Source organism: Salvelinus fontinalis, chromosome 4, assembly GCF_029448725.1.
Source record: "Salvelinus fontinalis isolate EN_2023a chromosome 4, ASM2944872v1, whole genome shotgun sequence".
NCBI classification, from domain to species: Eukaryota; Metazoa; Chordata; class Actinopteri; order Salmoniformes; family Salmonidae; genus Salvelinus; species Salvelinus fontinalis.
Window position 1 is genome coordinate 29706282 of NC_074668.1, and position 25585 is coordinate 29731866.

The window sequence follows — 25585 nt, forward strand, 5'->3', positions numbered from 1 at the left end:
TCTCCCATTGTCTCTATTTTCCTCTCCAACACCCTTAATAAGTATCCCTCCATGTGTGGCAGAATAGGGTCTGGCAATGAAGACGCTAGCTAAGAGTGTTAGAGATTAGCCTTGGGTAGTAGAGTTAAGGCACAGGACTTCCACTGACAAGATAAGAGGGATTTCTGGACGAGGGTTATTTCACAAGCACTCAAATCAAGGAATTAGTCTTCAATAAGAAATAATACAAAAAGGAAAGTGAATAAAGAACTGCAAAATCCTGTCTGCCTTTTTTTACACTGTAGCGTGACATTTCCAACTTAACTGTGGTTATGGTTCAGCTTATCTTATTTATTGACAGATTACTGTAATTTCATCCACTCATACTCTCTACAGTGAGGGTCTTCCAGTCTTGAGGATTAGTCAGAGTATGGGCAGAGAGTGAGGATGTGATTGGGGCAGTGTGAAGATGTGATTGGGCAGTGTGAAGATGTGATTGGGCAGTGTGAAGATGTGATTGGGCAGTGTGAAGATGTGATTGGGGCAGTGTGAGGATGTGATTGGGCAGTGTGAAGATGTGATTGGGGCAGTGTGAGGATGTGATTGGGGCAGTGTGAAGATGTGATTGAGGCAGAGTGGGGGGATTTGATTGGGGCAGAGTGGGAGGATGTGATTGGGGCAGTATGAGGATGTGATTGGAGCAGAGTGAGGATTGGATTGGGACAGTGTGAGGATGTGATTGGTGCAGAGTGAGGATGTGATTGTAACAGAGTGAGGATGTGATTGAGGCAGAGTGGGTGATTTGATTGGGGCAGAGTGGGAGGATGTGTTTGGGGCAGTGTGATGATGTGATTGGGACAGTGTGAGGATGTGATTGGGGAAAAGAGAGGATGTGATTGGGAGAGTGTGGGGGTGTGATTGGGGCAGTATGAGGATGTGATTGGGGCAGTGTGAGGATGTGATTGGGACAGTGTGAGGATGTGATTGGGGCAGTGTGAGGATGTGATTGGGACAGTGTGTGGATGTGATTGGGGCAGTGTGAGGATGTGATTGGGGCAGTGTGAGGATGTGATTGGGGCAGTGTGAGGATGTGATTGGGACAGTGTGTGGATGTGATTGGGACAGTGTGAGGATGTGATTGGGGCAGTGTGAGGATGTGATTAGGGCAGTATGAGGATGTGATTGGGGCAGTGTGAGGATGTGATTGGGACAGTGTGAGGATGTGACTGGGACAGTGTGAGGATGTGATTGGGACAGTGTGAGGATGTGACTGGGACAGTGTGAGGATGTGATTGGGACAGTGTGAGGATGTGACTGGGACAGTGTGAGGATGTGATTGGGGCAGTGTGAGGATGTGATTGGGGCAGTGGAAGGATGTGATTGGGACAGTGTGAGGATGTGATTGGGACAGTGTGAGGATGTGATTGGGGCAGTGGAAGGATGTGATTGTAACAGAGTGAGGATGTGATTGAGGCAGAGTGGGGGGATTTGTTTGGGGCAGTGTGAGGATGTGATTGGGACAGTGTGAGGATGTGATTGGGGAAGAGAGAGGATGTGATTGGTGCCGTGTGAGGATGTGATTGTAACAGAGTGAGGATGTGATTGGGGCAGAGTGGGAGGATGTGTTTGGGACAGTGTGAGGATGTGATTGGGGAAGAGAGAGGATGTGATTGGTGCCGTGTGAGGATGTGATTGGGCAGTGTGAGGATGTGATTGTAACAGAGTGAGGATGTGATTGAGGCAGAGTGTGAGGATGTGATTGGGGCCGTGTGAGGATGTGATTGGGGAAGAGAGAGGATGTGATTGGGCAGTGTGAGGATGGGATTGGGCAGTGTGAGGATGGGATTGGGGCAGAGAGAGGGCTTTACACACTTCTGAAACAGAGAAGGATGAAAAGGAGAACCTGGTGAAGGAGTGCAGAGGGGTGTCAGGTAAATTCACAGGGGGCTCAATTATACCTTTGACCTTTTCAAATAAACTGCCTGCATCTAAAAAACAAATGCTGATTCAAGGCTTTCAGAATGGAAGTTCTCTCAGTTCCAATCTGTGTATCGACCAACAATTGTTTGGGAAGCTGTGTATCTTTTTTGCTCTCCAAACCCTTCACTACTTGCCAGAATTTGGATGGATTATTTAAATTATCTGAAGTAGATTTCAGGTAGTGGTCTACTTTCAATTTACGGATCATAGCCAAACCCATATTTCGAAGACATTTAAAAGCCATCCAATAATCTGCCAAAGCAGTCCCTATTGCTTTAGCCCACATAGCATTTTGTTCACTTATGATTTTTGTAAGTTCCTTAGTAAACCAAGGGTTCTCTCTGCCTTTAATCCTGAATTTTTTTAACGGGGCCTATTGCATACATCCTGGAATGCGTTGTGGAAGTAAGAACAGGGTAGTTCAACATCAGGGATCTATTCCATTCAATGCTAGATACATCATGTATAAAACCTGGAATATCAAACCGCTTCCAGTTTCTTTTCGTAATGACACGTGGAGATTTCTTAGGAATTGTACCATCTCTCACACAGGCAATAGCACAGTGATCACTTATGTCATTTGCAACAATACCAGAAGCATTAAAACGATGAGGAGTATTGGTTAAGATCAAATCCAAGAGGATTTCAGAGGATATTTTATATTCAACCTAGTTATACTGTTGACAATCTGAGTGAGATTATAGGTATTGAATATAATTTTGAGTTGATCAGAGCTAGATGTTAACCAATCCTGATTCAGATCACCCATCAGGACAAACTCGAATTTCGAAAGTACAATCCAGAGAGCCAACAGTAGCAGATTGAGGTCTATAACAACAAGATACAACAATATTTAAAGATGAGCCAAGGTTTAGGTTCAAAGACAGATATTCAAATTGCTTAGGTTTAGTAACAGAAGTCAGAACGACCACCGAGAACTTGTCTTTTACATATACAGCAACACCACCCTCAGATTTACGATCTGTACGAAAAACATTGTAACCATTTATGCCAATACTTTTGCCTGTAATAGATTTTTTAAGCCAGGTTTCAGAAAGCATAAATACATCATGGTCGGCAGTCTTTATCCATATATTCACAAAATCAAGCTTCGGCAGAAGGTTTCTTGCATTCATATGCAAAAACTTCAGGCCACTCTGGCTACTTAATTCGGCGGGGGGGGTGGGAGTCAGTAACTGGGTTAGATTGCATATTTCCATGACAATAGAAGCGGAAAGATAATGGCAAGTCTAGGTCGAGGGTTACAACATTTGGATTTACAGACAGCACTTGAACGAGAATCCATAGTCACCAGAGTCTTTAACGTAACATATTTCAGGAGATTCAGGAGTGTAAAATCCAGAGACATGGTTAAGTACCAAGAGAACATGATGACATGTGAGCGCAAGAGTCCGATTTCTCCCATATTGTTTCGGAGAAATGTGCATAGTTCTCACGTGCATTCCGTAGGGTTTCTCACAAAACTCGAGGGAGAAACAGTCATATATTTTCTCATTCACAGTGCAATGGGCTCTAAAGGTATCGCCAACATTGTAAAAGCCAAGGGTAGACAACAGCAAAATGAACAACAGCAACATGTTAGTTTATTGCCCTAAGAGTCACTAATCAAATAGTCCAACAGCAGATCAATAAAAAGTCAGCGATGTATGCATATGATGTAGGCGAGCAAAGCTATGGGGAGAGAGAGCGTGGCGAGTGCACCTGTACCAGAATGGGAGAGACAGACCAGGGCAGGCAGGGAGCAGGCAGGCAGACAGGCAGAGAGATCAGTTCTCTGGCCAACACATCTCTCCCCCTGAGGGAGAGAGCGTGTCCAAATTGTAATGTCGAAAGAGGACAGTTAGTGACATTGTTTTGGCAAGGTCAGCATTTGAGGACAACATACACTCACTTACATAATAAGAAACATGCAGATGTTCTTAAAACAGAACATAAGAACCCTTGACAAACGCAACCCAGTCCCGGAACAAAGGAAACATTGCCATGAGAAGAAAATCATCATGACATGTTGCACATCCCTCACAGAGAGCACACTTGTATCCCTGAGCGAGGGGAATTAATTCATGTGCCTGCCTGTAAACACTTATCTTGTCCATGTTTTGATGGGGGCTGCTGGGAGGGGGAGGCAAACCCTGCAAATGCAAGACTGTGGAGCTAGCATTCTGGCAAGCACTCCACTCCCAGGCCTGAACACACATAATCTGGTTCCCAATGGTCTCTCTCTCTCTCTCTGTCTCGTCTCTGTGGCTCACTTAGCAGCCTATCTGACGGAGGCAGGTCCCTTCTCTTGGTATTGAGGCTCTGAATGGGCCCGTGCTCTGTGGGTTCCTTGGACTGTGGACGGTTGCCCGGTGCCCTCTCTCGTCACCAGTCACCCCGCTACTTTGCAAGGTTACGCCTGTTATTCCCTGATAAACAAAGATGAGAGGAGGACAGGGAGGAAACAAACTCCCAGCGGTCTGTCAGCTTCCATGCCAGACCAGACACACTCATCAACAAGGAGAACAGAAATGGACTGTCCCTGCTGATAGGGGCATACCAACACACAATGGGAAAACAACATAACACAACAAGCCCCCACAAATCCAAACTATATGCCTCTCAGCTCAGTCAGTGAAAATGTTGAATAAGATAACAGCTAATTATAAAGGAGCCAGACGCCTTCATGTCCAGGCTGGCAGGTGAGAGAGGGGACTCAAACCACGTCCAATAGTGAACATGTCCAGTACTAATTATAGTATGTTGACCTGATGTCTGCTCCCTCCATTGATGGGTGTCAAAGAGTGTGAGGCCAGCAGAATGGTGGGTAAGGTGCTATTGGAGACGAGGCCTCGGCCCCGGGGGGAGAGAGGGGTGACCTTCAGACAGCTCTAATAATGTCAGGCCCTGCAGTGAGCCAGAAGGAACCAGAAGCAACCATGGTAGTTGTGTCCAACACAACACAGCCCTCATTACCCTGTGTGAGCCCACCATGACGGCAATCCAATACAGTCAGTGTGATCAGGGCTCCCTCTGTACACAATACTACACAAAGGAGAATATAGTTAATAGAGAGGGGCAAGGGGCACTGGTACAGGGTCATTCAATTCTAAAAACAACATTGCACTTGAAGTTGAATGATAGGACAACATTTAGATTTCTGCCTAAATAGACATACTCAAACATAATCATTTTTTATGATGGCTATAAACAATAACTGGTAATGTTGCATAGCTTTAGAAAGCTCGGGAACTCACCTTTCTGGTATTTTTTAAAATAAATTGCTGAGGCTCTGAATGGGCCTCAGCAATTTTTGAGGACACAAGCTCAAGCATGTTTGTTTCCTATTCAACAAAAGTTTGGCAATAAGGCTTGAAATGACTGAAATGCTTTCTAAATATAGTAACAAACCAATTATAAACGACTTACAATAAAATGTCACATTTCTTAGAACTGTAAAATAAATATGATCATACTTAGTGACAGTACAATATTGGCACTATTTCATATAACCTTTGACAGGTAATTTTCTCCTAAGCGTCCACTGAGCGGTACAAAGACAACATTAAAATGTGTGCAAACTCCTTGCAACTCCAACTTTAAGCACGTGATCAAGAGAAAGTGCTCTTATTTAAATTATATGAAATGATTTAATATTCTTTTCATGTTGAGAGCTCTAAATCCAGCCGAGAATATGGCAATGAGATGAAACCACAATGTCTGGATTGTCTAGACGGTCACCGTTCATTTGCTGTCTCTCAAGCTGAGCTCACTCGCTCAGTGGAAGAGATAATTGATTCTTTGTCTGGATAGGCCAGAAAACATGACACGTCACTCCCTATGCAAATATGGGGTCTGAAACCTCACACTTCAATTCAGCTCCTCTTAGAAAATGTAAACCGAGAGCACACAGATTGGACTTTTTTGGCATCCTCATATGGGGACTTAATAACATCTAAGACGTTTTAAATTGATGTCAACTTGGACATTATTGACGTATTTGTCAATAGCACACAACAAGATCCTGTACTGCCAGAAAATCATGTTGGCTGGAGATAAATATGGCAGGTATTTATATATTAATAGTGTTCATACAAAGTGCAGAACAAGGTATCTTATGTCTACGATAAGAGCTGTTGTGCATGCTCTTTCAATCATCCCCATTTCCCATGTTCTGTCCACTTACCTGGCTAGGACAGCATGGGTGAAGAAGAGCCTATGTGATTCTATGGAAGGGGAAGAGGGACACATACCTTTGGCTGCTTGCCATGATGGGCACCCTCCACCCCTTGATCTGGCTGAGCTCTGTGTCAGACACCTCGATCTGGAGGGGCAGCCGTGGGATCCACACGTTCATCTCCAGCTGAGCACTCAGGTAGCTGTAGGTGAAGTTCACCATCATCCCCACCTTGCCTTTCATCTCCTTCCCATTCACAAACACATAGTCACACCTGTCTGACACCTGGACAGGAATAGGAGAGGAGGGGGAGAGAAGCATGTGTAAGTATCACAAGGAGATACCCAGACAAAGCAGCACCATCAGGACCAGCCAAACCCAACTCAACGGACAATGCTGGCACGCACACACACACACACTTTCCAAACTGTGCTGTACTGTACTGTACTGTAGGATGTATTTTATCTCAACCCTTACAGAATGAGATGCACTATAGGCCAGATAAAGGGTTGTGCCCCTCTGCATTATTTATTGCCATCCCCTCTATTTATTCCCAACTACAAAAGGAGAGAAGAGGGCAGGGGCAAATCTTTGAATGTGTGGATAGAGGGTTGCAATGCAGCCCCCTAGATCACCTAGATATGCCCAGGGGCTAAATGCAGCACCAACAGATGGCAGCTAAAGAGAGGAAGGCAGGTCTCCGCTGATAACATGACAAACTCAAAATCATCTGTTTCACAAATGGCCTTTTAGAGGAAATCACTGGGCTAATTGCATGCCATTGAAAGAAGCAGGGCTTCACAGCTCCTCATTGCTTTAGCTGGCTGACCTCGCTCCTTCACTAGCAACTACTCTTTGATCCCCACCCAGCCTCTCTCTCTTAAAGCCCTATGATGTAGCCATGTTAGCACCACAAATACACACAAAACCTCAAAGCCTCAAAACCTCAAACCTTCAGAGGTGGCCGGCAGCTACAGGAGTGCATCGAACACACAATGATGGGAATTTGCCACAACCCCCCCCCACACACACACACACCTGCCCAGCCACAAACACACTCACACACTTCTAAAAGCATACAGAGTAGGGAATTGATCTATTTATCTAGCTCCCGTTAGCAGTTTACTTCTTCAATGAAATGAATTGAGATGAAATCATAAAATATATTTTCCCATTTCCAAGTTGCTTCTTTATTGCCAGATATAAGAGATGAATAAGCAATCATCATTCACAGAACATACAGTGTGTCTTCAAGGAAAATGGATTGTGTGACAGATACCCAGCTCTTCTTCAACTCTCCTCTCCCTGCATCACTGCTCGTCTGAGGCAGCTTTAGAAGCCCAGACTCCCACCTGCTCAACAGTCCATGTCTCCTGTTGTTGCTCATGTCCTTCCCTCACTTTCACCAAACAAAAGCACAAGCCTTTCTGGGTTTCAAGCCTTTGTTACTTATTTTCTCTCCCTGACATGAATCCTTCTAAGGATGTCTGGAGTACACTGTAGGGGAGCCCAAGGGCTACAGTCAACTATCAGAGCTCCCTTCAACCTCTGATATCAAGGACTGCTTTAGACTTCAATTCTCAAATGGATTTCTTACCACTGGATATTTTCGCTCAGCATGCTGCTGTAGTTTTCTACGTCTGCAATAGGAAGCTTTGTAAGGTGAACCCACCACACTTTGTCTTATTGTTTCTTCCTGGTCTGGGAAATAGTAATTCTGTATTAAACCAATACATATTAGGACTACTATTTCTACAACTTATAATGGCACAAATAATGAAGAGGATGATGATAATGCAATTGTTTTATTGCATAGACTGGCAGCATTGCTGTATTGCTACTGGTTACTAATAAAGTTTTTTAAACTCTGCTTCTTCACAACAGACTGAGCAGATTCTGCTCTGTCAGAGCTTGATGTGTGAGTCTGTTTGGACTGATAAAGATGTCAAAGGCGTCCTCACTTCTTATCAGGCTCTATTGTTCTCTTCACCCTCCCTCCTGCTCTCTCTCTCTCTCTCGGGAGTAAAGTGCCTTCGACAGACAATGTCAAAGCCATTTCCCTAGAGTTGAAACTTTACAACAGGTCTGCACAGCCCATCACGGTTGTAACATCACTGATAAACAAAATGACACTAAGCAACATTTCTTCAAGTGCCATTTGATGTACCCCCTCACTCACTCACCCACCCACCCACCCACCCGCACACACTCACTCACTCACTCACCCACCCACCCGCACACACACACACACACACACACACACACACACACACACACACACACACACACACACACACACACACACACACACACACACACACACACACACAATGTAACGCTTTATGATTCACAGCAGTGCTTTGGCCGCAAAGATAATCACTGTCTGCGATATTATATTAAAGCTACATCTGTCAGGGGTGAGTGTGGATGACAGCAACATGTTCTAACAGCTTGTCTGAGTGCTGGGATTGATTCACATACAACACTATGGCACCTGACAGCCAAGGTAACTGCCTGCTGCAGCTGCTCTAATTCACAATAATCTGAGCAGAAACAATTATGGAGGACATGGTAGATGAAGTCCAGCCATCCTAACACATTACACGGACTAACACTGGCCCCCAGTGGCACATTATCGGCCATCTTAATAACTCACAATCAATACTTTAACGTACACACTCACCATCCTCCTCCTCAGTAGGCTGACACGGGAAGGCTGGTATTGTAGAAGACTGGAGGGAAGCGACCACTTCACCGTGAGTTATACAGTCTCTGTCACACTCATCCCTCAAGATATCATAAACGTCCAGGAGGATCCAGAGGCACATTAATCAGACACATTAGGCAGCTAACGGGAGAATACTTACGGAGGACATTAAGGCTGTCTTGGGATCTAGCCCAGGAAATGAACGACTCGCCAGACAGATACAATCAGTGGTAGATATGAGGGATGGGATTGGAGAAGCATGACGGTGGGCAGGCCTAGGTGTTGGATATAGGAGTTGGCTTGACAGAATCAATTAAGCAGCCCACGGTCCACATCAGCCGTGCCACTCATATCAGCACAGCACCTAGGGGCACCTGTGAATCCTCCCGTCTCCCCTCCCTGGTTGGAGGAGCCCATCTACATGGCAATAAACAAACCAGGAATCCACGTGAATCAGATCCCTCCCTTCAAAGACAAGTGATAAAATTGAATTGAGTGACGCATCTGAAATGGCAATCTAAATGAACTCATGCTCTTCATGAACAATGCTTTCACTTACAGTCCAGGACTGTTATTAGGCATAATGTTTCAGGTCTGGGATTGAGAGTTTTATTGGTTTCACTTTCACACCAAGGCTATTGTGTTACATGTAGAATGTCCCAAACATTTTGTATTTTTCACGCTACACAGATCAGAGGTGGAGAAAACAAGAATGAGTGATGATGTTGCTTTCCTTAGAACTGGTCTATACAGCTATCATTTATCCTGAGTGCAGTGGTTCTAGTGGTGACAGCAGCGCTCAGTGGAGCTGGGAGAGGAGGATTGATACCCCAGATCTCATCTGTCATAGTACTTCTGCACTGACTCAACCTATAGTTTGTAGCTTTATGGATGACAGAGATATGGATTAAACGGGGTTAACTAGTACAACATTGGGTTAATCTGAGTAATCTCAAGCAGGAGGCGATAGAAAAGAATACCACATAAATACCACATACATGATTGTCAGAGTAAAGCCAAAGGATGAACAAAGGGTAGTCACAGCAATGGAGTCAGACCAATCACTGCAGCCTGATAAAGGGGATGGTATTTGTGATGACAATTCTGTCTCCTTTGCTCTCTCCTACTCTCTTTAGCTCTCACCATGTAATTCAAAGTGAGAATATGTACCCTATACTAGCCTGTGCATGGTGAGGTGCAAGATTTCATGCTCCCTGCGTCAGTTTCTTCAACATTAAAAATATCCAAACCTACATGGGCGGTTTGTGTAGACGCTAGGTCTAGCAGAGGAGCTACAGTGATTGAATGTGAGCAATCATTCTCTCTCACCAGTATCTTCAATGAGTGATGCCAGAGGCTGGCTGAGAGATGCCAGGGGACACACAGAACCCAAACATCACGCGTTCTGCAGAGCAGAATGCCTAACACCTCCCGGAGAGGGTAACTCAACTACTGTCAGACTAATAACCTCAGTGTACCCACAAACACTGCACAGAGTGGGACACCAAACTGATCTGGAACCAGGGGAGAGTGTGGGCCGCTCACATACGCTACTCTCTTTACTGCCTGGCACGTTTGCCTCCATTGGGTCTCATCAGTCCTTTTGCAAGCCTGTCAAAGCCATGCATCCCAAAAAAGTATGTATACAAATATGCAAAAAAATTATAATATGGCAGAGCCTAATTTTTGCCTGTACATGTCAACACAGATTTGTTTTTAAGTAGCATTATTCTCTAGCGGGGATTAAGGGAGAAGCATGTCAGATGAGGTATCCTTTTAAAAGGATGCAGTGTAATTCTAAAGCTACGGAGTGAATAAAGCAGCAGCAAATGAGCACAGTGATTCATTATTCAGGTGATGTGTCACTCTGTGTTTATTTAACACTGCCTTTAAATCCCCAGGCCAAAATGACATGAAGTAGTTATGTTTACACTCATGACTAGAAATGAACTGATACAATCTAGCTCTTCTTCACCCAACCGGTTTATACATTAAACATGTATTTCTACTCAAAGCACAGACATCCTGTATCAGCAACCTCTTTATATGCGGCTGTTCCTTTTCTCAGAAAATCCCCCTGGTGTGGAGGGACTTCGGTTTTCTAACTATAGCTGACAACACAATGCTAATGTGTTTCCTTTAAAACACACTTGAAGAAAATCATCTTTTAGATGTTGAGTGTAAAAACAAGGCCAAAATGCCATCCTCACTGTAGCTCATCAGAGTAAACAGAGTAGCTACCTCTTTCTTTACAATGGTCAGTTAACACTACCATACTGGGCTTATAGGAAGCTCTATTGGATGTCTTAATAATAAATGTGCCTGTAATTAGGATGGCCCAGGTTTTTGTCTCCCTGGCTGAATTCATCTTCATCTTCATGACATGTTCAAAGAGAGGGAAACAGACATCAACTGGCAGAGCCTTTGGCACATAATGGACCTGTCTGTTGATAGCTCAGCCAGTTAGGATGGGAAACAGACTGTGGACAGATTGAAGGCTCTGTCTCTCTACTCCAGTTGGTGTTTTGGAGAGTTAGCCATTCCATTGATAATGAACCAGTCATTGTGAGTCAGGAGGAGGATTTCTCAGAGAACAGAAGTGAGCCATTGATGTGGAGGCTCTGCCTGCATCCCTCTGTACTGTTCTGGGTTTGGTGTTGTTGTCACGTTCCTGACCTGTTTCTGTTAGTTTTTGTATGTGTTAGTTGGTCAGGACGTGAGTTTGGGTGGGCAGTCTATGTTTTCTGTTTCTATGTTTGTTTAAGGGTTGCCTGGTATGGCTCTCAATTAGAGGCAGGTGTTTGGCGTTTCCTCTAATTGAGAGTCATATTAAGGTAGGTTGTTTCACATTGTTTGTTGTGGGTGGTTGTCTCCTGTGTCTGTGTAAGTCTTTGCGCCACACGGGACTGTTTTCGGTTTGTTTGTATGTTGTTCTTTTATGTAGTCAGTTTCATTTTTACATTACAGTTAAGTCATTTAGCAGACGCTCTTATCCAGAGCGACTTACAAATTGGTGCATTCACCTTATGATGATATCCAGTGGAACAACCACTTTACAATATTCACTTTACACTTTACAATATCCACATATCCCTACCGGCCAAACCCTCCCTAACCCGGACCCGGACGACGCTAAGCCAATTGTGCGTCGCCCCATGGACCCCCCGGTCGCGGCCGGCTGCGGCAGAGCCTGGGCGTGAACCCAGAGACTCTGGTGGCGCAGCTAGTACTGCGATGCAGTGCTCTAGACCACTGCTCCACCCGGGAGTTTCCATGTTCATGCGTTCTTCGTGTTTCATGTAAGTTCGTTCGTCCAGGTCTGTCTACTCCGTTTTGTTATTTTGTTAATTATTCAAGTGTTGTCGTTTCGTGTTTTTTCATCTTGTCTAATAAATCATGTCTTCATACCTCGCTGCACATTGGTCTTCCGATCCCTCTCTCCTCTCCTCGTCCGAGGAGGAGGAAGAGCTAGAGTACCGTTACAGTTGTGTTCTGTGCAGTGTGCCCTCGGTTTGAGAGAGTCACGGAAAAGAAAAGAAAACTCAAGCGACCTGTCATTGATGTTTTCCTATTAAATGCTTTCTTTTTCTGTGTTTGTGTATCCTATCTTGGGGCTTAAATCTGAAAATAGACACTCTAAAAATAGAGAATCTTCTTGTCTGTTCCGGATTTGTTTATTGATTTAACATAAGCTTGAACGTACAATTCTTTGCAAGGCCAAAATGCCATGTACAGTATATTGTCAATCATTACATATTTGCTCTCATTCAATCCTATTTAGTTCAAATAAATAATTCCCAGTGTCTTAGTTGTTGCATAATCAGGCACATATGCACCCCTATTGTTCTCTCTTTACTGTTGTGCAAATGAAAATAATGCGTGCCTATTTGTCACATGTCAGTGGCTAACCTGAATAGAATCCTAAGGCACTTTACAGCCTGTGTATAGCAGTTGAGATTATAATTAAACTATGTGAACACAAGAAAAACACAGTGCTTCAAAGCAGTGTTATGTGTGGAATGAAGTCAATATCCAAAGTCTGAAGACTGAAAAGAATTTGGAGGAATGAAAAATTAAATACAAATACATTTTTCTAAACGTACTTTAGTTGTATCACTTCTTGCCACTGGCAATGAGTCAGGCTCAGACTACAGTCAATACCATAAATGGCCATGCAACTGCACTTGACCATTCCTCATTATGCTCCACCTTCCATGAGCTAGCTGAAACCCATCTCACTGGAAACTCCATCTCACTCACTAAATACTGGTCACTCACTAAACACTGGTCACTAAACACTGGTCACTCACTAAACACTGGTCACTCACTAAACACTGGTCACTCACTAAACACTGGTCACTAAACACTGGTCACTCACTAAACACTGGTCACTAAACACTGGTCACTCACTAAACACTGGTCACTAAACACTGGTCACTAAACACTGGTCACTAAACACTGGTCACTCACTAAACACTGGTCACTAAACACTGGACACTAAACACTGGTCACTAAACACTGGTCACTAAACACTGGTCACTAAACACTGGTCACTCACTAAACACTGGTCACTAAACACTGGTCACTCACTAAACACTGGTCACTCACTAAACACTGGTCACTAAACACTGGTCACTCACTAAACACTGGTCACTAAACACTGGTCACTCACTAAACACTGGTCACTCACTAAACACTGGTCACTCACTAAACACTGGTCACTAAACACTGGTCACTCACTAAACACTGGTCACTAAACACTGGTCACTCACTAAACACTGGTCACTCACTAAACACTGGTCACTCACTAAACACTGGTCACTCACTAAACACTGGTCACTAAACACTGGTCACTAAACACTGGTCACTAAACACTGGTCACTCACTAAACACTGGTCACTCACTAAACACTGGTCACTAAACACTGGTCACTCACTAAACACTGGTCACTAAACACTGGTCACTCACTAAACACTGGTCACTCACTAAACACTGGTCACTCACTAAACACTGGTCACTCACTAAACACTGGTCACTAAACACTGGTCACTAAACACTGGTCACTCACTAAACACTGGTCACTAAACACTGGTCACTCACTAAACACTGGTCACTAAACACTGGTCACTAAACACTGGTCACTAAACACTGGTCACTGGAATTCAATTAAGACATCTGCACACTCAAATAATACCAACATGTAAAAAAAAAAAAAAAATTGCATGAGGCTCATGCAAACATGCTGGCACTTTTTCGAACAGCAATTTTTTCTAACCATATACAAACTCAATATGCACATAAATTACTTGATATTTTATGGTAATTTGAGCGACAATGTTTCAAAATTACACTGCTAGTGAGAAGAGAAACATATGGAAATACTTTAGTGCAAGAATGAGGCTTAGAAAAACATTTATTATAAGTTTGATAATATAAAGATTTTTTGTTGTCTATGAATCAAATAATTTCTTTCTGATTTGTTTCCACTGACTGACCTTGACCACATCTTCATCTGTGGAGCGACAGTCCACTGCCTCTGAGACGTCAGTGACCGTGCCGTCTGCTCCGATGGTCACCACCTTCACCGGGACAGCCACTGTCTTCCCTGTCAACACGGCCGTATTCAGGATCTCTGTGTCCTGAGAGAGAGACAGAGGACCATCACAGTCAAATACAGGGAAATATCAGAATACACTAAAGAGAAAAACAGCTGCACAATCAGAACCGTTACTGAGTGGACAGCTCTACAACAGCACCATGGACAGTTTTAGAATCATCACCACTACTGAGTGGACAGCTCTAGAATCATCACCATTACTGAATGGACAGCTCTAGAATCAGCACCATTACTGAGTGGACAGCTCTAGAGTGGACAGCTCCACAACAAGCACCATTACTGAGTGGACAGCTCTAGAATCAGCACGATTACGGAGTGATAATCTCTCAAATGGACAGCTCTAGAATCAGCACCATTACTGAGTGGACGGCTGTGGAGTAGACAGCTCCAGAATCAGCACTGCTACTAGGTGGACAGCTCTAGAACGAACACAGCTTTTGGATGGACAGCTTTTGACTCATTACTGTTAGTGAGTTCACAGCTCTGGGTAGAGAAACAAGCTCAGTACTATTAGTGAGTGGGCAGCTGTGTCTGACCTTAGTACTGTTAGTGAATGGGAACCCTAGTAGAGAAAGAGGATCGGCAGGGGTTCATTACTCCCAATAGAGCTCTTAACCTTTCATTACACAGCCATCACACTGTCAGGAGAGATAATTGGTTCAATTAAGACAGGCCTGGGAAAGGCTTTACTGTCTTAGCCAGACATGAACATTACATTGTCTGTTATAGCCATTCACTACATATCCATTTCAATTAGACGGCCAAATAAGCTGAACCACCACTAGAAATGCCTTGGAGCCAAGGTACACAGCCTTTAGGTCATTGAGGACTGTCTGCTCTTTGCTCTATTGAGGAACCCACATGACAATTGAATCCTATAGAGTGAAAAAGGTCATACCAAGCAAGGTCGTCTTGTTTAATTGCTACTGTGAAACCTCTATAAAGAGGTTCACAATCATTTTAATGGTTTGGCTTTGAATGGGCTTTACAATGGGCAGAAATTGAGCATCCCTCTTTACTTTGCTCAGTTAAAGCTGTGTCTGTATTGAAGACTTGGCTCTCAGATGCTTCTACGACGATATGACATTATGCAGAATTTAGGTATGGATATTAACCTAATTCTAAAACGATGTCTATAACCTTTCATATCACTAATACTGACACCTTGTGACAGGCTCTATCTGCTGTGTGTTTGACTTCCTGTCAACATTGCCCTTTCTCTGCATGAGGGGAAAACACATGGATTTGTACACTGCTCCTTAAGACTTTCACTTGTGTTTGTGTGCATTGAAAAAAGAGAGAAAAGGGGGATTAAGTTCTGTTAAAAGGAGCATGGATGTTTGTAAGCGTCAATTACCAGTCCATTCAGGCTTTGGAGTGAAATTATTATTGGTTGAGACAAAATATACCAAGGACTCACAAAAACAATAATGTGGCACTATCTTCAAATGTCTTTTCATTATATTTTTTATAGACTGTAACATTGTTATATAGCATATAGAATCATATAGATTCTGACTTTGCTGACTTTGATTCAAATCCCCGAAAATAGGGGCTGCAGTAAATTAATTCTGTCACTGCTGGGATTCCTCCATTTCCAGAGGGTCTTTTATAATAGATAATGAGGTAAATGGTTGAGACCCGGGGAAACACAGAGCATTACAGAGGCTGGAAGTGACCCAGCAGGTTGGAACCAGCAGGAGAAGCGAGAGAGCAGGTCCTGGCAGTAATAAGCCACAGTGGAATGTCACAGAGATGCTTCAATGGCACACACAGCCAGCCACACACAGCCAGCCACACACAGACAGCCACACACAGCCAGCCACACACAGACAGCCACACACAGACAGCCACACACAGCCAGCCACACACAGCCAGCCACACACAGCCAGCCACACACAGACAGCCACCCATAGCCAGCGCAATTTAATGCAAAACGGAGAGCATTGGTGCACAAGAGGAGAGTTACTTAAAGCTGAGTCTGTATGGGACAGAGGTCATAGGGAAATATGAGCCAGATTCCTGTAGTATAGGAATGATTACTCTATTAACTAGTAATGCTACCACCTGACTGGGGAAGTTAGAATCTTTAAGTATGGGATACATTTCTGTCACTCTTGTACCTGAGAAACCAGATACCTACAACCCACTTATTTTGAGCGACTACCTCACACTATTACCTTGCACGGCCTTGATACGTGTTTTTCTGCGACCCAGGAGCAAATAGCTACCAGTTCTGGACTCTATTTGATAGCCAATCAGCCCTGTCTCAGCCACACAGATTGAGAGTGTTTTTCAGCCTTTGCCCTGTAACGTGTAGGAGAAGTGGCTGCCCAGTTTATCATGGGGCTCTCTGTTAGCATTCAGCACGGTGCAGTCGCTGCCTGGCGATGTTGTCTGGACCATAATTCTTGCCTGCGTCTGGCTTGGATCTGAAAATAAGTGAGATTTATGGTGTCAGCCAGAGTGACACAGCCAGCATGAGAAGCAGCCAGCCAAGCTCCAAGTGCTGTCCCACCCTACAGGCTAGTGATTCGCTCACCACATCTGCCTCTGTTTGCCCTAAAACATCCACATTCTAACCAAGGAAACTTGGCAAGTGCTCCCACTAGAGCAGGTCTAGCACACTTTTGAGCCATGGATTTGGAAGGCTTGTATTATTGATAAAGCACTGGTGTGGCAAGAGCAAGAGAGTGAGAGAGAAGAGAGTGAGAGAGAGAGGAGAGAGAGAGAGAGAGAGAGAGAGAGAGAGAGAAGAGAGAGAGAGAGAAGAGAAAGAGAGAGGAGAAAGCGAAGAGAGAGGAGAGGAGGTAAACACACGTCTGTTGTGGATATACAGTACCAGTCAAAAGTTTGGACACACCTACGCATTCATTTTTTACTATTTTCTACATTGTAGAATAATAGTGAAGACATCAAAACGATTAAATAACACATGGAATCATGTAGTAACCAAAAAAGTGTTTAAAAAATCAAAATATATTTTAGATTCTTCAAAGTAGCCACCCTTTGCCTTGATGACAGCTTTGCACACTTTTGGCATACTCTCAACTAGCTTCACCTGGAATGCTTATCCAACAGTCTTGAAGGAGTTTCCACATATGCTGAGAACTTTTCTGCTTTTCCTTCACTCTGCAGTCCAAGTCATCCCAAACCATCTCATTTGGGTTGAGGTCAGGTGATTGTGGAGGCCAGGTCATCTGATGCAGCACTCAATCACTCTCCTTCTTGGTCAAATAGCCCTTACACAGCCTGGAGGTGTGTTGGGTCATTGTCCTGTTGAAAAACAAATGATAGTCCCACTAAGCACAAACCAAATGATTTGGCGTATCACTGCAGAATGCTGTGGTAGCCATGCTGGTTAAGTGTGCCTTGAATTCTAATTAAATCACTGACAGTGTCACCAACAAAGCACCCTCACACCATCACACCTCCTTCTCCATGCTTCACATTGGGAAGCACACGTGCAGAGATAATCTGTTCACCTACTTTGCGTCTCATAAAGACATGGCGGTTGTAACCAAAAATCTCCAATTTGGACTCATCAGACCAAAGAACAGATTTCCACCTATCTAATGTCCATTGCTCGTGTTTATTGGCCCAAGCAAATCTCTTCTTCTTAATGGTGTTCTTTATTAGTGGTTTCTTTGCAGTAATTTTACCATGAAGGTCTGATTCACGGTCTCCTCTGAGACATCAGTTGATGTTGAGATGTGTCTAACTCTGTGAAGCATTTATTTGGGCTGCAATTTTTGAGGCTGGTAACTCAAATGAACTTATCCTCTGCAGCAGAGGTAACTCTGGGTCTTCCTTTGCTGTGGCGGTCCTCAAGAAAGACAGTTTCACCATGGTGCTAAATGTTTTTTCACTGGGGCCAAGCTTCCTGCTATCCAGGTCCTCTATGCCAGGTGGTGTCAGAGGAAGCCCCTAAAAATTGTGAAAGACTCCAGCCCCCCTAGTCATAGATTGTTCTCTCTGCTACCGCATGGCAAGTGGTACGGAGTGTCAAGTCTAAGTCCAAGAGGCTTCTAAACAGCTTCTACCCTCAAGCCATGAGACTCCTGAACATCTAATCAAATGGCTACCCACACTACTTGCATTGCCCCCCCCTTTTACACTGCTGCTTCTCTCTGTTATTATCTATGCATAGTCATTTTAATAACTCTACCTATATGTACATATTACCTCAATTACCTTGACTAACGGGTGCCCCCACATATTGACTCTGTACCGGTACCCCTGTATATAGCCTCGCTATTGTTATTTTACTGCTGCTCTTTAATTGTTTGTTACTTTTATTTCTTTTTTTAGGTATTTTTCTTAACTGCATTGTTGGTTAAGGGCTTGTAAGTAAGCATTTCACTGTAAGGTCTACACCTGTTGTATTCGGTGCATATGACAAATAAAATTTGATTTGATGTTTTGTGACTGCACTTGAAGAAACGTTCAAAGTTCTTGAAACTTTCCGTATTGACTGTCTTAAAGTAATGATGGACTGTTGCATCTCTTTGCTTATTTGTGTCACGTCTGCTTTCGCTCTTCCCTTCCCCTGGCGCTTGAGGGCGCCAGATTACCCTGCATCACACGCTCCTGCCATCATCCCTCACACCTGCCCTCCCTCATCACTCGCTTCAGCGTTATTGGACTCACTTATCACCTATTATTTCCTTCCCTATATTTTTCAGTTCCTGTTCGCCCAGCTGGTCCAGGAGTTTTTGTTTTTTGATTTGTTGGTGACGTCAGGGTGGATCCCGCCGCCGATGGAACCAGGGGTGCCTAAGCCACCCCGTCGGGCTTTCACGCCCTGACTGGCTCGAGAGTTTTTTTCCTGGCTCGGCAGCTTCCCATCCCACGTCACATTCCACTGGATCATCGGGCTCCCCTTCTGCTGCGGGATCGTCAGGCTCTCATGCCTTGGCCGGCTCGCCAGGCTCTCACGCTCCTGCCGGTTCGTCGGGTTTTCACGCCCCAACCGGCTTGCCCAGCGCCCATGTACCGGCCGGTTCACCCAGGTGGGACAAGAGGGAGGGGTACTGTCACGTTATTTCCTCCCCTATATTTGTCAGTTCCCCAGCTCTGTTCCCCGCTGCTGCATTGTATTGTTTTTGTCTTTTGAATTTGTTTCTGACGCTGTTCCTGTCTCGTCTCTGTCCATTATAATTAAATGTTTTACCCCCCGTAGCTGCTTCGTCTCTCCAGCGTCATTCCGCGTGACAATTTGAGCTGTTCTTGCCATAATATGGACCAAATAGGACTATCTTCTGTATACCACCCCTACCTTGTCACAACACAATTGATTGTCTCAAATGCATTAAGGAAAGAAATTCCACAAATGTACTTTTAACAAGGCACACCTGTTAATTGACATCCATTCCACCCCATGAAGCTGGTTGAGAGCGTGACAAGAGTGTGCAAAGCTCTCATCAAGGCAAAGGGGAGCTACTTTGAAGAATCTAAATTATAAAATATATTTTGATTTGTTGAACACTTTTTTTGGTTACTACATGATTACATGTGTTATTTCATAGTTTTGATGTTCTCACTATTTTTCTACACTGTAGAAAATAGTAAAACTAAAGAAAAACCCTTGAATGAGTAGATGTGGTCTAAACTCTCAGTTAGAAACACGTTTGTAATCACTAGCTTGGATGGTACTCAAATCAATAAGGTCTCTGCATATAAATACTTAGGGGTATGGTTAGATGATAGGCTTTCTTTTAAAAAACATGTTACTGAATTGGGAAAAAAGCTCAAATTCAAGATAGGATTCCTTTACAGAAACAGGGCTTGTCTGTCCTCTGTAAATAGGAAAAAAATTGTGCAGGCTACTTTTATGTCTGTTTTAGATTATGGTGATATTATCTATATGCATGCATCGGCAAACACATTAAAACCACTGGATGCTATTTACCATTGTGCACTCAGGTTTATCACGGGTGATAGTTACAGAACTCATCACTGTATCCTATATCAACATGTGGGTTGGGTCTCTCTATCTGTGAGGCGAGAGCAACATGCTCTCTTGTTTATTTATAAAGCACTTCTTTTAAAACTACCTCCATATATATCATCATTAATTTCCACAAGATGTACTAATTTTAAAACCAGATCACAGATGTGGATTACATTAGAGACTCCTGCGGTCTCCACAGAGTTGGGTAGGACTGCCTTCAGTTCCTTTGCACCTTATTTATGGAACAAACTGCAGATCCAACTTAAGTTAGACACTCTGGTGTCCCTTGCCCATTTTAAAATGTTTATGGAGGATCAATATGATGTTGTCTGTGATTGTTTCTGTTGAATTGTGTATGTTTTGAAATGTTCTTGTCTGTATGTCTAAAACTGTACATGTCAACATGTTTACACAGGGCACAGCCGTAAAAGAGATCCAGGTCTCAGTCTGTTTTCCCTGTTAAAATAAAGATTTAAAAATGTGTCCAAACCTTTGACTGGTACTGTATATACTTATTAATGTCAACCCACCACTGTGGCAGTTTGAAACCCAGCTTAATGTGCCTTGCTCACGTTGTCTACCGAGAGGATAAGTAGGAGCATATCATTGACCAATGCAAGCTTATCTAATCCCTAATATGTTACATTGATTGATAACTTGTCTAAAATGTATTATAATATTGGGCCACTCATTATATATTTTCAACATGAGCATGTGTTGGTTGATCGAGACAATGTGCACTTCAAATGTGACAGTCCTTCAACAGTCAAGAAATTTGAGTGACTAGATAACCCACTTCTCTGAAATAAGTGTTTTCTACTTTTCACATTATTTGTGACCAGAGAAAATGAAACAAGAGCAGATTAACATGATGATGAATATGATCCAGGCATAAAATGAGTGTCAAACTGTGTCAGGACGCTATTAAGCAGGCTAAGAGAGACACATCCTTTCACCCACTGTACTCTCCTCTCTGTGTAGTTCCCAGCGTCTCTTCCTCTCTCTCAGTCCAATGGGCTTTAAATTGGGAGGAAGTAAGTATGGTGGAGGAGAGGGGAACAAATGACGATATTTCACTGCATGACAACGTTGGGGATGTTTGTAAAATTAACACTGCCTTTTAATGAGGGTCTTTCTGTTTCTCTCTCTTTCTCTCCACCTGAGACCAAGCCAACTCTCTCTCCCTCTTTGTCTCTCTTCCACTTTTACACAGGCCAGTACAGGGGAGACAAGGTGGGAAGTGCTGCTGGATTCAATGGCTGCTTTGATAGTGGAGATCTTTCAGTGAGTGCCAGCCTGGGAACAGAGGTCTAATGAGAGAGCATGCTGGTAATCCCATGGCCACGGTCTATTGGTGTCGGAAATTAAACACAGCTATCACAAGGGAGGCCTCATTTGGCTGGTGGTATTACATCTTGACTTAATTCAGGGGCATTATAGAGAGAGTTGGTCATTTCCTGGAAAACACAGAACTCACTGCTGACAATGGCTATATTCTAAAAAGGAAAACAAGTAACAAAAACGGTTAATATATTTTCGGGGAAGAACATAATTATTTTTATGTCTGTCAAATTGCTTGCTCTGTTCTAATTCTAACTGTCATAATGCAGAGCTTGAAGCAAATGATGCAGAAGTATGCTTTATAAGTATGAATATGACATGGTATAGATGTTTGTGTAGGGTGGAAAACTGATTCACCTACATCAATATGACAGTGTGTAAGTTTGGAACAATCCCCCTGGAAGTACCGTAGTATGCAACTATTTTATATGGATAACTTGGCCTAAGAAGAGGCTCCTGGCTCCCCCTGTGAATAAGATAATGTAGTGTATGCTAGTGATGCACAATATGATTACAGTTGGAGAAGTATCACTATACGGCCATGTCAGTGCTTCACACTTGACACACAACTCTTCAACAGTACAGTACTCATCATAACCATGGCTTGGTAGAAAGTGAGTAATTTATAAAATGACAGCCTTCGTGTAAATACCTCTAACCAGTGCATCCTTCTTTCCAACAACTTCTCATTATTCCTCACCTGTTCTGCCCATTCCTGGCAGGTTTACAACATGTCTGTTCAGTAGTGAAAATTGTATGAGCTGATTGCCAGTTAAATTCCTAATGAGTGGTACATATGGTTGCTATAAAAGGCCAGATTCTAAATGAAGCAAACAATTCTCCTCTGAACTGTTGGCGTTTCTGCTGTGCAATATAATCCACATCACACAAAAATAATCAACCCAAGATCTAGATGAGAATCATTGGACCTCCTCCATTTGTCTTACTGTGCAGCAGTACTGTTTGCCCATCGGGTTCCTGAGGGGCGCAGCGGTCCAAGGCACTGCATCTCAGTGCTAGAGGTGTCACTACAGACCCTGGTTCGATTCCAGGGTGTATCGCAACCGGCCGGGATTGGGATGCCCATAGGGCGGCGCACAATTGGCACAGCGTCGTTAGGGTTTGGGCGGGGTAGGCCGTCATTGTAAATAAGAATTTAACTGACTTGCCTAGTTAAATACATTTTTTTAATAAACTCACTCATTAATTAACTGCAATGCCGTGAGGAAAGGAGGAGTGGGTTTGAAGAGAGACAATCCAGGAGAATATCCACAGTGGAGAGATAACATTCAGACACAACCGTATATCACACTCTAAAAATAAATACTATAATTTCAACCATTTTTTTTATGGAAAGTGTAGTATTCACTGATTTATAAGGTTCCAAAATTCATAGATATCATCTCCTATTAGGGATAGGACTTTGGTTGAATTGCTGCTCTGTACATATACTTAAACCAGAGAGCCCTCTTCTCTGTCTGTCATGTTATGGTATGAGGGGGTTGCGGGGGCATGGCAATCTATATGACAGCTCATAGATAGTATTGACCCTTTAGTCTCGTTGATTTGCTCTAGTTCTACATTATTTATGAATACTCATGATTTATGGGTGAACCTGTCCTCCAGCAACCAAAGTGACACCCTGCTGATTGGACAAATCCTTCCTTAAAATATTAATTACAGCACATTATGGATTGTGCTCCATTCCTTAATTTACATGGACAAGTTTTCAATCAAAAACAAAGAACCTTGCGATGTGAGTTGAGTGGTGTAAAATACAATGTGGACAAACCACAAAACTACAAAAGCAGGTTGAAGCTGTAAAAACAACAGCATCAAACATGGCTTCTAAAAAATGTATTCATTTGTTTTTGTTGTTTTTGTGACAATGTTTTGTCTCTCGTAAGCTCTCTGGTGATTTTTTTGCTCTTTCCACTGTCTAAAGAAAGTCTATAATGTCTGAGAACGCTTTCAAATTCTGGTTGATTTCTTCAATGGAAAACACAGATACACAGATTCTCAATTGGATTGAGGTCTGGGCTTTGACTAGGCCATTCCAAGACATTTAAAATGTTTCCCCTTAAACCACCCGAGTGTTGCTTTAGCAGTATGCTTAGGGTCATTGTCCTGCTGGAAGGTGAACCTGCAAGACTGAAACAGGTTTCCCTCAAGAATCTCCCTGTATTTCGTGCCATCCATCATTCCTTCAATTCTGACCAGTTTCTCAGTCCCTGTCGATGAAAAACATCCCCACAGCATGATGCTGCCACCACCATCTGGGGATGGTCTTCTCGGGGTGATGAGAGGTGTTGGGTTTGCACCAGACATAACCTTTTCCTTGATGGCCAAAAAGCCATTTTAGTGTCATCTGACCAGAGTACCTTCTTCCATATGTTTGGGGAGTCTCCCACATGCCTTTTGGCGACCACCAAACATGTTTGTTCATTTTTTCTGGCCACTCTTCCGTAAAGCCCAGCTCTGTGGAGTGTACGGCTTAAAGTGGTCCTATGGACAGATAATCCAATGTCCGCTGTGGAGCTTTGCAGCTCCTTCAGGGTTATCTTTGGTCTCTTTGTTGCCTCTCTGATTAATGCCCTCCTTGCCTGGTCCGTGAGTTTTGGTGGGCGGCCCTCTCTTGGCAGGTTTGTTGTGGTGCCATAGTCTTTCCATTTTTGAATCATGGATTTAATGGTGCTCTGTGGGATGTTCAAAGTTTCAGATATTTTTTTATAACCCAACCCTGATCTGTACTTCTCCACAACTTTCTCCCTGGCCTGTTTGGAGCGGTCTTTAGTCTTCATAGTGCCACTTGCTTAGTGGTGTTGCAGACTCTGGGGCCTTTCAGAACATGTGTATATATACTGAGATCATGTGACAGATCATGTGACACTTAGATTACATACAGGTGGACTTTATTTAACTAATTATGTGACTTCTGAAGGTAATTGGTTGCACCAGATCTTATTTAGGGTCTTCATAGCAAAGGAGGTGAATACATATGGACGCACCACTTTTCCGTTTTTATTATTAATTTTTTTGTTGTTGAAAATTTTGACTATTTTGTGTATGTCCATTACATGATCCAAATAAAATCTATTTAAATTAGAGGTTGCAATGCCACAAAATAGGAAAAACGCCAAGGGGGTGAATACTTTTGCAAGGCACTGTAAACATATAAGAACTCTGTCTAAGTACAAATGACCTTTCTTTTGAAAGGTCATTTTCAGGGGGTATTGAGGTTTGGCTATTATAGTGAACAGACAGGAAGTGAACCACCCTCTGGAGCACAGTGGTGAGGAATTGCTTCTTCTCATGCTGGGCTAGGAAGCTGGTGAATAAAACATGGCTGGAAGTAGAACCACTATATTTTCACTTTATAGGACAAATCCCCTGCAGAGTTCATGAATACCATATCTGATACATTGTACATCTACACTGAACAAAAATATAAACGCAACATGCAACTATTTCAAAGATTTTACTGTTACAGTTCATATAGGGAAATCCATCCATTGAAATGAATTAATTCAGCCCTTTTTCCCCACAAAAGAGCTTATTACAGACAGAAATACTCCTCAGTTTCATCAGCTGTCCGGGTGGCTGGTCTCAGACGATCCAGCAGGTGAAGAAGCCGGATGTGGAGGTCCTGGGCTGGCGTGGTTGTGAGGCCGGTTGGACATACTGCCAAATTCTCTAAAACGACATTGGAGGCAGCTTATGGTAGAGAAATGAACATTCAATTCTCTGGCAAAAGCTCTGGTGGACATTCTTGCCGTCAGCATGCCAGTTGCTTGCTCACTTAAAACCTGTGGCATTGTGTTGTGTGACAAA

The 25585-nt window shown here is 43.3% G+C and overlaps 1 protein-coding gene across 2 annotated transcripts in view; it reads right to left on the minus strand.

The window, feature by feature from the left end:
- Positions 1 to 25585, minus strand: part of LOC129853492 (transmembrane protein 132C-like) — a 211449-nt gene that overhangs the window by 8329 nt on the left and 177535 nt on the right. For both annotated transcript variants that reach the window (XM_055919598.1, XM_055919599.1), the window contains 2 exons: positions 14339 to 14482; positions 6213 to 6421 (listed from right to left, as the gene is read on the minus strand). In XM_055919598.1, the coding sequence (XP_055775573.1) occupies positions 6213 to 6421; positions 14339 to 14482 (353 nt within the window). The remainder of the gene's footprint in view (positions 1 to 6212; positions 6422 to 14338; positions 14483 to 25585) is intronic.